Below are 15,482 nucleotides of genomic sequence, written 5' to 3'. Positions count from 1 at the left end.
GACTGCGTGGGAGGAGAAAGGAGAGCATGCCCAGAACTAGGTGAGAAGGATCCAGCTACCTCCTGTCCTGTCTTCTAGTTGCTAGATCAAGAGCAGCTGAGGTGGGAGGGCTCGGACTTAGATTCACAGGGCCACCTGTTTTAAAAGCTAAGAGCACTGGACGTGTTTTGGAGCAAACTAAACTATGCAGCTCCTCTGTTTCATGAAAGATTACAAATCTTCCAACCTTCAAACCCATCTGCTTGAGCCTTGCTTTACATACTTAACTAACAAACTTGCAGAGGGCAGTGGCTGAGACCTGTCCAGGAGAGTGTGGTACCTTGAGGTTAATAACACTTTCACAGCAGCACTGTGCAACAACCCAAATCCTGACTTTGAATAATGGATTAATCTAGGGGAAAACAGAACAGAGGCAGGATTTTTGCTTTGTGTGGCTTGGACTGGAAGCAAAAGTATCTGATTTGTCCCCAGCTGCTGAAACAGTGGCAATGATTACAGTGCAGGATTGTGCTGAGCAAAGCAAACCAGTCTTCAGGAAGCCCCAAACTATCAAATTCAGATCCTTTTGAAGTAGTCTGAATTAGAACAGATTCGTCTGTTCAGAGTTGTTGTTCCTTGTCTGTGGACAAAGCTGTTCTAGCAGCAGGAGGGGAGGTAGAAGTGCATGTTCCATAATTTTCTGTAAAAATAAACCCAGCCATCTCAGAAGCACAGTAAAGTTGTAACTGATCAGGTGAAGTTTGCTGGTGGTGTGCTGCCTTTGTGAGTGTGCAGTTCGTACTCCAAAACCACACGGCCATGCTCACACACGTGCATGTTGGAGACCAACATCCACAGTGTACCTGGGCTGATGTGCACTCACAGAGACGTGAACACACACACTCAGGTGCCAGCTGTTTAGCATGAAGCTGATGACCCTGCTTTCATATTTGCCTTCAGAACAAGTCAAGCTGCTCATATGGATTCCCTGGCTCCAGTACATTGATTGGGGCGATCCAAGGGGTGGGAATGTGTTCACATTAGAATCATAGAATCAACCAGGTTGGAAAAGATCCTCCAAGCTCATCCAGTCCAAACTATCACCCAGCCCTAGCCAGTCAACCAGACCATGGCACTAAGTGCCCCATCCAGGCTTTTCTTGAACACCTTCAGGGACAGTGACTCCACCACCTTCCTGGGCAGCCCATTCCAGTGCCAAGCAGTCTCTCTGTGAAGAACTTCCCCCTAACACTATCTCCCATGATGTTTTAGTGAGCAAACTGAGGAAGTGTGGGATGGAAGAGCGGACGGTGAGGTGCATTAGGAACTGGTTACAAGATAGAATTCAGAGGGTGGTGATCAGTGGTGCCAGGTCCAGATGGAGAGCTGTGACCAGAGCTGTCCTCCAGGGATCAGTGCTGGGGCCAGTCCTGTTCAACATCTTCATCAATGACATTGACGAGGGCACAGACAGAGTCTGCTCAGCAAGTTTGCGGCTGACACCAAGCTGGGAGGCTTGGCTGATACAGCTGAAGGCTGTGTGGCCATCCAGAGAGACCTGGACAGACTGAGAGCTGGGCACAGAGGAACCAGATGAAGTTCAACAAGGACAAGTGCAGAGTCCTGCATCTGGGGAGGAATAACAAACTACACCAGTACAGGAAGGGAGGTGACTGCTGGAGAGCAGTCCTGTGGAGAGGGACCTGGGGGTGCTGGTGGCTAACAAGTTAACCATGGCACAGCAATGTGCCCTTGTGGCCAAGAAGGCAGATGGGATCCTGGCATGTATTAGGAAGAGTGTGTCCAGTAGATCAAGGGAGGCTCTCCTCTCCCTCTGCTCTGCCCTGGTGAGACCTCATCCTGAATACTGTGTTCACTTTTGGGCTCCCCAGTTGAAGCTGGACAGGGATCTGCTGGAGAGGGTCCAGTGGAGGGCTAGGAGGATGATCAGGGGACTGGAGGGCATGGCTTATGAGGAGAGGCTTGGGACTTTTTAGTCTGGAAAACAGAAGACTGAGAGGGGATTTGATAAATGTTTATAAGTATCTGAGGGCTGGCCAGGGGAGGGGGGACAGGCTCTGCTCACTGCTCCCTGGGATAGGACAAGGAGCAATGGGTGTAAGTTGCAGCAAAAGAGGTTCTGCCTCAACACAAGGGGGAACTTCTTTACTGTGAGGATCACAGAGCACTGGCACAGGCTCCCCAGAGAGATTGTGGGGTCTCCTTCTCTGGAGACTTTAAAGGCCTGTCTGGATGTGTTCCTGTGTGATCTGTGCTAGTATAGTCCTGCTCTGGCAGGGGGCTTGGACTCGATGATCTCCTTAGGTCTCTTCCAACCCCTTACATCTGTGATCCTGTGAACATCCAGCCTATACCTCCCCTGGCACAACTTGAGACTGTGTCCTCTTATTCTGTTGCTGGTTGCCTGGGGGAAGAGACCAACCCCATCTGACTACAACCTCCTTTCCGGTAATTGCAGACAGCAATGAGATCTCCCCTGAGCCTCTTCTTCTTCAGGCTGAACACCCCCAACTCTTAGGTGATGACAGTTCAGGATTTTATTAATCTCTAAGCTGAAGTTTTTCTTCTCACTACCTGCACTTGTTAATTTGCTCAGGAACATGTAGCAAAAGGCCTTTCCTACATGCAAATGTGCAGAGAGACACTGACCCAAAAGTGCTTCATATTCATTTAATTGAACCAGCAGTGTACTTGTTCATTTCTGACAAACACACACAGGCATTGCAAGCATCTGAGTCACACTCTGAGGGACTAATGCTTGTGTTCTTCTTCTGTGTAAAAACAAATGTTGATTCCATGAGAGGAAGAGACAAAAAGGACAAAGATTGTTGAAGCTTTGTGAGATGGAGTGTGGCTCTTCCTAAGAGCTGGCTCGGTGTTGCAGAATTACAGAGTATTGTTTGGTTGGTTATTTTTCTGATCATTTTCATTCATATATCTGTAGGGAAGTTTCCCTTATCCACTGGGGCATAGTGGTGGAGTTGGAGTTATCCCTGTATTAACTCCTCTAGTTGTCTCAAGCTAGTTTCTGGGGTCTTTTCCTTGTACCTCTTCCAGGTGCAGACACCTTCCCCATCATCACAGCACTTGAGCACTTCTCGATGTTTGTCCCAGGAGTATTCTTGTGAGGTAGGGAAGTGTTATTGTCCTCATTTTTGGGGAACTGAGGCACTGATGGGTCAAAAAATCATGAAGGATATATCTAGCAGAACAGTCACTTGAAACAGGACCCCTTCCTCCTGCTTTTTAAGTGCCCTGTCACTGAATCACCCTACTTCTCTGAACTCCTCTTGAATATTAGTACCAATATATGTTTTGCTAACATGAAGCCTTCCCTGGTAAGCATTAATTGGAGTATGTGTATGTCTCCATGAGTGCTGCCTCCTCTTCACAGGAAAAAAACCCTGTGGGTCTCACAGGCTGCTCAGCTTCATGGAGAGTGGCACCTCCATCCCTCAGATGTGCTCTCATCATAGGTGGGCTCCAGGTCAGAGCAGTAGCACCGACCTGTGCTTCCCTCCCTGCTGCAAAATATATAGAACTGCTTTCTTCTACCAGTGCCCTGAGGCAGACTCTGGTTCCAGGCTCCCTAACCTGTCCTTCTTCCCATTTTGGTTCCTAAGTTCTGTCGCTGGATGACAGAGCTTCACCTATTTTATAACTATCAGCATTCAGGCCATGCTTTCCTTTCCCTGCAGTGACCTTTCCTCCCTCACAGCCAAAGAACAGGAAACTTGCTCTCACATGCCACAGACTTGCTTTGCCTCTAAGAGGAGCTGCTTTCCTTTGGAGCAGAGGCCTTCTTTTTAAAAGAAAAAAAAAAATACATCTTTAAATACAATATTAAAACAAAACCCAACAAAATAATCTTAATGCAAATAAATAGAACAAAACCATCACAGTTCTGAGCCTGGAGAAGCTTCTTCAAAAAGCATAACAATTTCTGGCCCTGCTATTTCATCCAGGGCTGATGAACCATCCATGCAGTCTGTCATATCTGGAGCTGCTTCCTTCAACAGGCTTTCCAGATGTACCTTGGGAACCAGACTGTAGTCTATTAGAAACTGGCAGCTGCTGCCTTTTTTGGGGGTACCTCAGCCCTTTTAGGTTCACAAGTGACTTACAAACTAGGTTCAGTCAGCACCAGGAATGCAGGGATTTCCTCAGCCTCCTGTTCAGCTTCTTTTTTGCTGCCTTGGGTAAGCAGAGCTGGAGAGGTGGCTGGGGAAACCCGGAGCTGAAGAACAGCCACCTAACCCTGCCTTCAGTGCTCTGGGATCTGCTGCTGTGGGCACAGTAGTGCAATGTCCATCATAACCTCCAGCCTGAATCATGTGGCTGTTGTCAGGTGTGTGTGTGTGAGTTTCAGCTTCTTATCAGGAAGGAGTTTGTGTTCAGATCTTGAGAGGTGTTCACACCTGTGTGGATTAGCACCACCAACCTTCCAACAGCAACAGGCAGCAGTGCCAATGGTGACAGTTCATAGTGTAATGTTTCCAAGCCTGGTTTCAATTATGGGCCTAACCCTGTTTCAGCTGGATGGTCTCGAGATCTCAGCAGTGGTTACAGAACCCAAATTGAGTCTCCTCATACACTGAGAAAGCTCTGTCCTAGACTCAAGAAGTTCACAGACTTCATCCATTGCCCTGGTGCAGGTCTCAAGGTTGGCAGCCAGCTTCTGGATTTTGGCCTTCAGCACAGCTTGGCTGACTTTTGTGACCTCCTTTGTGTATTCTGGCACGAGGAAGGTGTGGGAGCCGCAGAAGACCATGAAGCAGACGGAGTTGTACAAGGAGATGGAAGCCCTCTTCTCCGACTGGCGCAGCGTGGGGTCCCCAGGGCCCTGCCCCCGGCGAAGGAACTCCAGGCAGCCAAGGATTTCCCTCATCTGCTTCCGACAAGTCACTGCAATTTCCTGCACCTTCCTCACCTCTCGGGAATTGCAGAGCACCGAGGAGAGGTCGGAGGTGATGCTGACGGCCCCGCCAGCAGCAGCCAGACCCAGACCCACGGCCGATGCCAGGAGAGAGGCTCCCAGGGTGGCCGGGCTCAGGGATAGCCCCACGATGGCGGTGACTGCTCCTGCAGCAGTCAGTGTGCTCCCGCTGAGGTTGGCTATCAGGGACCTCCGGCGGAGCTTGTTGAGTTTCCGAGCTGCCTTGTGGAGGTGAGCAATGTGGCCACGGAGCTTCTGTCTCTGTTCCAGCAGGGAAACGTGGAAGTGGTGTGTGGGGTCTGGTGCTTGGGGAAAGGCAACACCGTTTCTCTCCATGGCCTCTGTCCAGAAACAGAAAAGGCTGGGTTAGGATTTGTGTTGAATTCAACCAATGAGATGTGCTCAGCCTGGACCAACATTTCAGGGATGGCATCCAGCCAGGTTTTTTTTTTTGGCCTTGCTTCACTGAGCTGTGTGAAAAATTTGCTGTCTGCACACACGTACAGGCTCACACACAGTCACCTACTCACACAAACGGGTGCACCAACAGCATCCTGGCCTGGATCAGGAGCAGTGTGACCAGCAGGAGCAGGGAAGTCATCATACCCCTGTACTTGGCACTGGTCAGGCCACACCTTGAATACTGTGCTCAGTTTTGGGACCCTGAGGTGCTGGAGCATTTCCAGAGAAGGGCCACAAAGCTGGTGAAGGATCCAGAGAACAGGGCTGATGAGGAATGTCTCAGAGAACTGAGCTTGTTTAGTCTGAAGCAGAGGAAGCTGAGGAGAGACCTTATTGCTCTCTACAACTACCTGAAAGGAGGTCGCAGCAAGATGGGGCTTGGTCTCTTCTCCCTAGTATCAGGTGACAGAATGAGAGGAAATATCCTGAAATTGTGCCAGGAGAGATTTAGGTTGGAGATTAGGAAAAAAATCTTTACTGAAGGAATGATCAGGCATTGGAACAAGCTGCCCATGGAGGTGGTGAAGTCACCATCCTTGCCAGTGTTCAAGAAATGTGTGGATGTGGCAGTTCAGGACATGGTTTAGTGGCCATGGTGGCATTAGGTTGATGGTTGAACTCAATGATCTTAGAGGTCTTTTCCAACCAAAACAATTCTAGAGGTCTCTATGCATTTAATTGCCCTATTCCACTGTAACTTTTAGACAGAAAAAAACTTCATATTTTTCTTGTTTCCTAGGAGGACTAAAATATCTTAAAAACTTGAGGTCCAAGGTGATGTTCCTATTACCTCTGTGAAGACACAAAAAGTAGCTTCTAACCCTGGGGACTCAAATTCTCTTCAGATTAAATAACTTAATGCTCAGAGTAATAATGCTGCAGATTTAGTATGTTGACCCCACGGTGGGATTCAGAGGATCTGCAATGTTCAGGGATATCTTTCACACGAAGGGCCAGGGTCTGAGACTATGAAAGCCATCCATCCTAGTTTGCTATTTAGGGGTCATTTTCCATTAAAGGAGGATAGAGGGAAGTGCTGAGGGAAGCCAAGGTCTGGATTTTCCATCAAGGAGGTGAGAAGCTCCTTGATGCCTCAGATGTGTATTGTGAACATCCTTCCTTTCTTTAAGCCTAAGCAGCTCAAGGTCCTGCAGCATTTTTTGCCAATTGTAGCCTGGCGTCAGGATCTAGACAAAGATGGGAAACGTTGTGTGGTGGATCCCCAGTGGCATGGAGACCTATGGACCATCTTTAAAAGGTTCATGAAGGAGACATCAGAAAAGCAAGCCCACTTTCAAAGCACACTCACTTGGGGATGGAGAAACAGGAGAAACACAGAGGCCTGTGAATAATAAGGGCTTGAAAACTGCTGTCTATGACATCCACCCCTGGTAAAATAGCAGGAGAGCATTTTCCTTCCTACAGGGAGTGTATATTCAGGGTTTCAGTGCTAGGCAATCTTTGCTTTCTCAGTTCTTTGCCACAAGAATAGGAGGAAATGTTCCAAAAAGCATTTGCAGGTTGCTCTAGGACTGAAAAATGGTTTACAATATCATTCAGTTTGCCTGCATAGGGGACAACTGAGACAAAGGAGGTAACAGGAGTAGCATAGCATTGTCGGTAGTTTGGTGGGACCAAAGGTTTTATGCTCCACAGCACTACACTATGCACAAAACTATGCTGCCTCTGCACCTAGCAACGTCTATCCACAGGGCTAGGAAGCTGCTTGCAGTTCACAATGCCCTTAACTCCAAAAGAAAGCTCTGAAGTAGAAAACCCCTCTTCTAGAGCCAGCTAAGCAAAATTATTCTGCAGCCACTTTTTCACTTTGTTTTCTGTCCTGTGTGAATTGCAGGTACCTGAGCACATGATATAGCTGGGAACTTCGTGGCTTTCATTCTGCAGAGTTCTCTTCTATTTCAGAAAGAGGAAACCTCCCACTCTAAGGAGTCTCTCCATCCTGAAGTGTGCAAGTAAATAATTCTCACTGTGATATTTTTCTCTTTCTACTTATCCTAATCCACCTCATGTAGAACCCTTTAGGATCTCCTCCTGTGTCTTTCAGAGCAATGATGCCCTGTCTCTTGGTGTCATTAGTACACTTAGTACACTATTATTTTCTTAGCTGGAGGCAGTATCACTATATTTTTACTTAGTACACTGTTATTTCTCTAGCTGGAGGCAGTATCCTCATATTTTTAACACTATAGCCAGAAATTAAGCAGAGAGCACAAGGACTGACACGAAGCTAGATGGATACTGGCATTGAAATGAACAATGAGCATATCATTAGTAACTTAACAGCAGGTCAATACGATGATCATTAAATATATTGATTCCTGTGGACTCTTAATTTGTTCTGCAGATTTTCTGGCTGATCTCAGGTAATAACAGCAACCACCTCACTGCATTCAGTAGAACAATCACTCAGTATATAGCATAAGCTTTACAGCAATGCATAGCTTTTGAGTACACCAATTTATGCCAACGTAAAGGAAAATAAAGCCAACTTATGCTTAAAAAAACCAAATCACAGAATCAATCAGGTTGGAAAAGTCCTTCAAGGCTTGATGATCCTGAAGGTCTTTTCCAACCTGAATGATTCTGTGATTTCTTTTTTTAAGCAGGAGTTGGTTTTAGTTTGCTTTATCTCCCCAACAATACAGATATGCATTAGTCCAAAAACCTGAGAATGATTTCTTAATACAGTGCTCAAAGACACTCCAAAAAGTACTGGTTTGAACTTACCTTAACTTTCCAGCCAACCTCCCCAGAGCCAAGTTTTGATCTGTTTCTGGAGGAGACCAATTTATAGCTCCTGTGGACCAATTGCTGCAATGGGAATGCTTTGCCTCATACTGGGAGTTTGCCGTTTCCTGCTCTCCCTTGTGCAGAAGGATGTGACACACTGGAAAGTGACCTGCGGGACAGCGAGCACACATCATGTTCAGGAAACGATCCCTGCGAATGAACATTGTGTGTTCTCTTTTCCTGAAGTGTAGGGAGGGGGGAAAAAAAGTCATTTAACATCTCAGCCTATTCCTGGAGCTGAGCTAGTGCAGTCGTTCCCCCCAGGGAACAGCTGCCTTTCCTTTCCCTGAAATAGCAGCTGACTTTACTCTAGGCTGGAGCAGCCAATTATTTGATGACTGAAGTTTCCCCCCCAGCACACATCCAGAGCCGGTGGAGTATCAGCCAGCCAACTATTTCATTCAAGGCCAGTATACTTTTAAAATCCCAGCTCTGGGACAATCTCACGTGTGACTGGTTGGAGCACAGCTGTGCTGTGTGAGAGCTGGAGCAGTGCTCCACCCCATAAAAGGGAAGCAGCTCTACAGCAAAAGCAATGCGCTGAATCCCAACTCTATTCCTTCTAAGCAGATAAACCCATGCAGCATCCCACAAAAGGAGTGATCTCCCTGTGGCTTTGCTCTGTTTCTTAACCACAGGCTTCAAGATGGTTGAGAAACAACCACATTTTCCTAAGATGCCTGTCTAGCAACCAACGATAAGCAGGAAAAAGTCATTGGGATCCCCTCTTTTGCTGCCTGCTGTTGCCTGACAGTTGTACCCACATGTGGGAATGGCATATTTCAGCTCAGCACTGAAACAACGGCCTGCCACCGTGGTGTAGATGGTAGATAAGATAAATGGAAGTGCGAACTGAAGGAATGCAGGCGTAGGTCTGATGTAATTAACCGATGTAATTAGTATGCATGGGTAGTAAAGGGTGTGATCTGAAGACTATCTGTAGATTGCCGTACAAATAGAACTGGAAGTGCACATAAGAAAAAGAAGTTGTGCAAAGAAATGTCTTCACGGGGCAGGGGTGGGGGGAAGCCTTCTGGAGTCCGTGCCAACAAACTGCTACACCCACATACAGACGTAGCCAGAGGAAGGAAGTAATGAAGATGTTGAGGAGGAGCAGTCTAAGTGGCACTCCTGGAGAAGAGGAGGCTCAGGGGTGATCTTATTACTGTCTACAACTACCTGAAGGGGCATTGTAGCCAGGTGGGGGGTGGCCTCTTCTCCCAGGCAACCAGCAATAGAACAAGGGGACACAGTCTCAAGTTGTGCCAGGGTAGATATAGGCTGGATATTAGGAAGAAGTTGTTCACAGAGAGAGTGATTTCCCATTGGAATGGGCTGCCCAGAGAGGTGGTGGAGGCACCGTGCCTGGGGGTCTTCAAGAAAAGCCTGGCTGAGGCACTTAGTGCCATGGTCTAGTTGATTGGTTAGGGCTGGGTGCTAGGTTGGACTGGATGATCTTGGAGGTCTCTTCCAACCTGGTTGATTCTATGATTCTATGATTCCTGGTGCTGCCTTTCACACTGAGCCAGGGCCAGCTTTACTCAAAGACAGATTCTTTGAGTGGGTGCAGAAAGAAAGGATTTTTTTGGCAGCATTAAGTGAAGCAACCCACCTTAGACCACATGTCCTTATTGACACGTGTCCTTGTGCAGCCATACATATCTGTCTTAAGAAGGTGTACCTGCAGGTGGGGAATTTACTTCTTCCCTTGGTGGCTTCCTACTCTTCAGGGTTGTTTGTTGATAGGGGACCTCTGATTGTACCCTGGCTCTGAGTGTCTCCCTGGCTTGACTAATCTGAAAGCCACCTAGCTGTCACAGAGGGGTGAGGCTTTACTGTTGGATATGTGAGATGTGTAGCTGTGCAATTGCTAGAGCTGACCTTAGAAAGGGACAAGGACTGACAGGCAGGAAGAAGAGAAGGCAGGAATCATCAATTTCAATGGCATCAATTTCTGATCACCTTAAAATGACTGTGAAACAGTTATGTCAAGTGTTTTGTCAGGGGTGGACCTGCATGAGATAGGACATGAACAAATAAATAATTAGCAGTGAAGAGCTACTTCAACCTGTCACAGAATGGAAAGGGAAAACATTGTTCTGAAGATGCTTAAATAAGCAGTCTTGGTCTGTTACACTTTGTACATGCTGCACATTAACAGGAAGATGATTTTGACATTGAAGGAAACAGTTCTGTAGCCCTTCCCTTTGTTTTAGCAAGCATATGCTTGAATCTGAGCCCATCTGCCTTGGCAAAGGTTTGCAGTTGATAGAAACAAGAGGTTTTTCACACGTTCCCCAGTGAAAGAGGGATTTATTTGTTTATGTATGTAATTGCATCTGCATTAGGACTTGTGCCAATATCGATGTCCTTGCTGGGAGGGTGAGTTTTGGCAAAAATTAAATAATGAAGAAAAGAGAAAAATCAAATGTTGTGCTAGTTTGAGCCTGGCTGGGATGTTTTGGTGAGAAGAATGAGATGATAGGCTGTGAAAAGGAAACAATGCTGATGTCGACTTCACTCATGGGCTTGCTGAGATGTATAAGATCTTGATGCAAGAACATAAATACAGATAAGGAAGTCACTCTCTGTCTCTTGGGGCTGCATGAACTTCTCTCTAACTTAACTTGCTGTCTGACTAATCCGTCTGCTTGCTAACCCCCTTGGCTGACCCTCCAAACCTTGAGCATAAGGCAAAGCCTAGGGTAAGGTAGAGGGGTGGGAGGAAGGTGGAAGGGTGGTTGAGAGCCCCTCCAGGGGACTCTGGTTTCTGGGAGGGATGTTGTGTTTCTGTATTACTTGTCTATTTCTCTGTATATTGTAAATACCTGCTTGTATCTTGTGCTAAGCTGTAAACAGAAAGCTTCATTCTTCAAATTTCCAGTGGCTGAGTCTAGTCTGAGTGATTTTTCCAAGGTGTGGGGGGGTTGGTTGGGTAACACTGTGATGGTTTGGGTGTTACCTGCCCACCCCACCCCCCCCCTCAACTTTGGAAAATCACCCAGACTAGACTCAGTGGCTCTGGAAAATTGAATGAGGCTTTCTGTTTACAGCTTAGCACAAGATACAAGCAGGTATTTACAATATACAGGTTAAAAAGTAATACAGAAGCACAACAGCCCTCCCAGAAACCAGTGTCCCCAGAAGGGGCACTCAACCACCTTTCCACCTTCCTCCCACCTCTCTACCTTACCCTAGACTTTGCCTTTCGCTCAAGGTAGTATAGAGGGTTGGCCAGGGGGGTTAGGAAGCAGATGGATTAGTCACACAGATGGCAGGTTAGGTTAGAGAGAGAGGTTCAGCACCAGAGAGACAGGGAGCAACTCTGTTATCTATGTTTGTGTTCATAATCTTATACATCTCAGCAAGCCTATGAGTGAAGCAGACATCACCATTGTTTCCTTTTCACAGCCTATAATCTAATTCTTCTCACCAAAACATTCTAGCTAGGCTCAAACTAGCACAAACACCCAAACCATCACAAATGTCTAGAGTGAGCCTGAGAAGATGACACAGTTTTGGTTGCTCTTCTCCTTTTCCCACTGCTCTTCCTTTAATATATTCATCTGCAAAATAGTCTCAGGAGCCCCTACAGTGCTCAGTGTGTGGACAGGGAGGATGTCATTAGAAGGCAGAAGAGAGAATTCACTTTTTTTTTAAGTAGTATCACAGTATCACTGTATCATCAGGGCTGGAAGAGACCTCACAGATCATCAAGTCCAACCCTTTCCTCACGGAGTTTCCTGGACACTGAGAGACCTGCACTTCACAGAGGACAAGATGTCAATCTCAACCTTGGAGGATTTCTCACAGATATCATCCTCAGGCTCCTTCATTGTCTAAGGAGACAGTAATGAGGTGCATACCTGGAAAGTAAGGCCTTCTGATGAGGAAGAGCTACATGTCAACTTCATTTTCACAAAGAAATGTGTATTAGAACGTTATTTCCTAGGGAATTGCCCTACAGCAGTCTGCTGTGATCTGGTTTTGTCCCTGCTGACACTCTCACAAGCATCCCTTTGGTGAGAGTGCTGCTCTTTCCCATGGATAGTTGCACAGATCTTCTCCAGTAAAGGTGAGCAGGTAGAATGGGAGCAGGGTGGGAGAAAAACATCTTCTCTGAGCACTTCCCAGGGACTAAGAGAATTCCAATGCCATTAATGCACTTGCCCAGGTGTGAGCACATCTGTTGACTCACCAAGGAGGTCCCAGGATTTGCCTGGGGTGAATCTTAACTATCAGACATCTCAAGACTGGTAGGGTAGATCTGACCTTCACTGGGCAATCCTGAAAGGGATTTCAGGGGCCTCACCATCCTGCCTGCTGTCTATTTTCACCCAACCTTTCTGCACTGCTGTCTTTTCATTCTTGGCCTGTGAAGTGCTTGGGCTTGAAGGTGGAAAGGGGCACAGCAGATGTTTCACAACTCCCCTGGCCAAAAATGGTCTCTCTACTCCACCCTTTTCCATATGACTACATCCTCTTGAAACAGGCAGAAACCAGACCCGTGCAAAATTTGCCCCGAAGGCATTTTGCAGGAGCAGATGACCAATGAGGGGAAGGAAGGATGTTTTATTGCCTCAGCTCTCTTCCTTCCAGTGCACTTTGGCAGAAAGTGTTCATTCTGAAGCTGTTTGGAGCTAGTGCAATGTAACATTTGAATGTAAATGTATAACATTTGAGGGTGGAGTTCCACAAATACACTTTGTTTATTCACATTGATCAAATAATTGAGTAAATATACATCCAAATAGTACCTTTTAAACAAAAGATTTATGTTAAACTTAGTATTTTCAACCTTACTTGATAGATCCTAGGGATAAAATCTGCCTTTTTTACTTTTCTCCTTCCTGCTGTGAGTTGAATCAATGATAAATTTTAACTCTTCACAGCAAGACATTTGCTGGGATTCAGTGGGAACCTAACCAGGCCCAAACTGAAACAAATCAAGCAAATTAGAGCAAAAAGAAGCACTCTGTCTTTTAGTAACCTTGCCAGTAGATCCAAATTAGTTTTTGAAAGCATTCCATAATGAGGCAGGCTGTTCTGGGCTCTGATCACCAGTATGTGTGGGTGTGACTTCAGCTGAGTTTGGAGAAAGCTGCAAAGATCAGGGCAGGGGGACAGTAAACAGGACAGACTGTGGGATGGAAACATCTCTTGTTAGTTCCAATAAAGTAGGATATCAGCCAAGTGCCTTGACTGTGCCTGTTCCTGCTTTGCAAGCAAGCATTTGTGGAACAAAAATACCATCTTGAATTGCCTTGTCAAAACAAGTCAAGTAACTAACAGCAGGACAAAAGGTAATGACCTCAAGTTGCACCAGGGGAAGTTTAGTTTGTATATCAATAAGAATTTCTTTACTAAGGGAGTGTTCAGGCATTGGAACTGGCTGCCCAGGGAAGTGGTGGAGTCACTGTTGCTGAAGATGTTCAAAGCATGAGTAAATGTGGCACTTTGAGACATGGCCTAGTGGCCATGGAGAAGTTAGGTAGAAGATTGGATGTGATAATCTTAGAGGTCTTTTCCAACCTTAATGATTCTATGATTCTATCATAACACTACCAGCAGTGTCTGCAGAGATCAAGTATTGGAGACATGGAGAATGAATTTCTGCAATGGACCTCATCTGAATCAAAAGACAAATGAGTTGTCTGTCTGTGAGCATGCAGGAGGTTGTCACTGAGGGGGGCTACTTGCTGTCATCAGAGATTGAGTGACTGTACAGATTAGATTACAACATTTTGTGTTGAACTGTTATAGCTCTAGGAAAATGTTTTCACACCTGAAGCAGCTCAGCAGGCTTAGAAAACAGACTAGGCAGAGAGAGTGGTTATGCCATCTTATTGTCAATTCTCTATCACAGTGCAGTCAGGGAGATGGATCAGGACAGAAAGCAAACATATTGCTCTATTTTGTATCTTTAGAGAGGTGTCTGAACATGAGCATTCTTCTTTCATCCATACTACAGGCATTCCACCTGGAACTTTTTCTTCTTTAGCCATTCTATAGGCAGGTCTTCATGGGTGACAATGGAGAAGCATAGACAAAAAGCAGTCTCTTTCCCTAAATTTTCCTCTTCAGTAGGAGCCTTTTTCTCCATAGACTGTAAATAGGCATCAGTTATCAGGCTGTCTGCTTCTCACCACCTTTTATATTTCAGGAAGCACACAGTGGCTGACTCATTTCCTGATATATACTCAAAAATCACATCACTTTGGATCCAGGACCTCTGATTACCAATATGAAGCTACAGACAGCTCACACTTGCTTGCTCTTCTGCAGCAGTCTCAGTGGACTTGGGAGATGGGGCTTTTTTGTCCCCTGATGTGCAAGGAAACAGAGAGAAGAATGTGGTGGTTTGCTCATTTTCTCGTGAGCAGAACCAAATGGGGGATGTAGGTGGCCACAGTTTCAGGTGAGTGCTCTGTGAGGCTACCCTGTGATCTATCACAGCTTTGTAACACTGGTCAGGTGGTGACTTAAAATTCCCTTTTTCGAGGTCTATTCAAGACTGGAGTGTGAGACTTTCCCATTTTTAAATGAGAAAACTTCTGATTCATAAGATCATGGAATGGTTAGATTAGAAGGGACCAAATTCCCTGCTATGGCCAGGGATGCCTCACAACTACACTCAGATACTCATCCAACCTGGCCTTGAACACCTCCAGGGAGGAAGCATCCACAACCTCCCTGAGAAAACTATTCCAGAGTCCCAATTCTAATGGAAAACTTCTGATTTAAATGAAAACTTCTGATTCTAGGCAGCTTGGTGAGGGCCATAGTATTCATGGAATCACAGAATGGCCTGAGTTGGAAGTGACCTCAAAAATCATCCAATTCCACCCCCCTACCAGATCACAGGCAAGGACACTTCATACTAGATGAAGTTGCTCAAAGCCTCATCCAGCCTGGTCTTAAACACTTGCAGGGATGAAGTGTCCACAACTTCTCTGGGCAACTCATTCTAATATCTCACCATCCTCATAGTAAAGAGCTTCTTCTTAATATCTAATCTAAATCTACCTTGCTCATATACCTTGGAAAAGAAAGGGCACCTGCAGGCCAACAGGAATCTTCACTTGCAAGGTCCCTGGGACAAAATTTCATCCTTTTCTTTCCTAAATGTGGAAGTGATGCATGTCCTATGACAGCATAGGAATTCTCAGTTGAATATATGTCAACAATAAAGAGAGAGTAGTGCTTCATGCAGCTAAAATTTAAAAACCTCTTAGAAGCTGTTTGTGGATTCAAACTACCAGAGGAGTCTAAT

General features: G+C 46.0%; 1 protein-coding gene across 1 annotated transcript; it reads right to left on the bottom strand.

The window, feature by feature from the left end:
* Nucleotides 1–2,656: 2,656 nt before the first annotated feature.
* APOLD1 (apolipoprotein L domain containing 1) lies at nucleotides 2,657–8,325 on the bottom strand. Its single transcript, XM_064155070.1, has 2 exons — nucleotides 8,147–8,325; nucleotides 2,657–5,277 (listed from the first exon to the last, which is right to left on the bottom strand). The coding sequence occupies exon 2, from the start codon at nucleotides 5,270–5,272 to the stop codon at nucleotides 4,532–4,534; it is 741 nt and encodes a 246-aa protein (XP_064011140.1). The 5' UTR covers nucleotides 5,273–5,277; nucleotides 8,147–8,325; the 3' UTR covers nucleotides 2,657–4,531.
* Between the last annotated feature and the right edge of the window lie 7,157 nt (nucleotides 8,326–15,482).

Source organism: Pogoniulus pusillus, chromosome 15 (assembly GCF_015220805.1).
Source record: "Pogoniulus pusillus isolate bPogPus1 chromosome 15, bPogPus1.pri, whole genome shotgun sequence".
Lineage (NCBI taxonomy): Eukaryota > Metazoa > Chordata > Aves > Piciformes > Lybiidae > Pogoniulus > Pogoniulus pusillus.
Note: the sequence above shows the minus strand (reverse complement) of the source record. Positions and strands in the feature narration are given on the sequence as shown.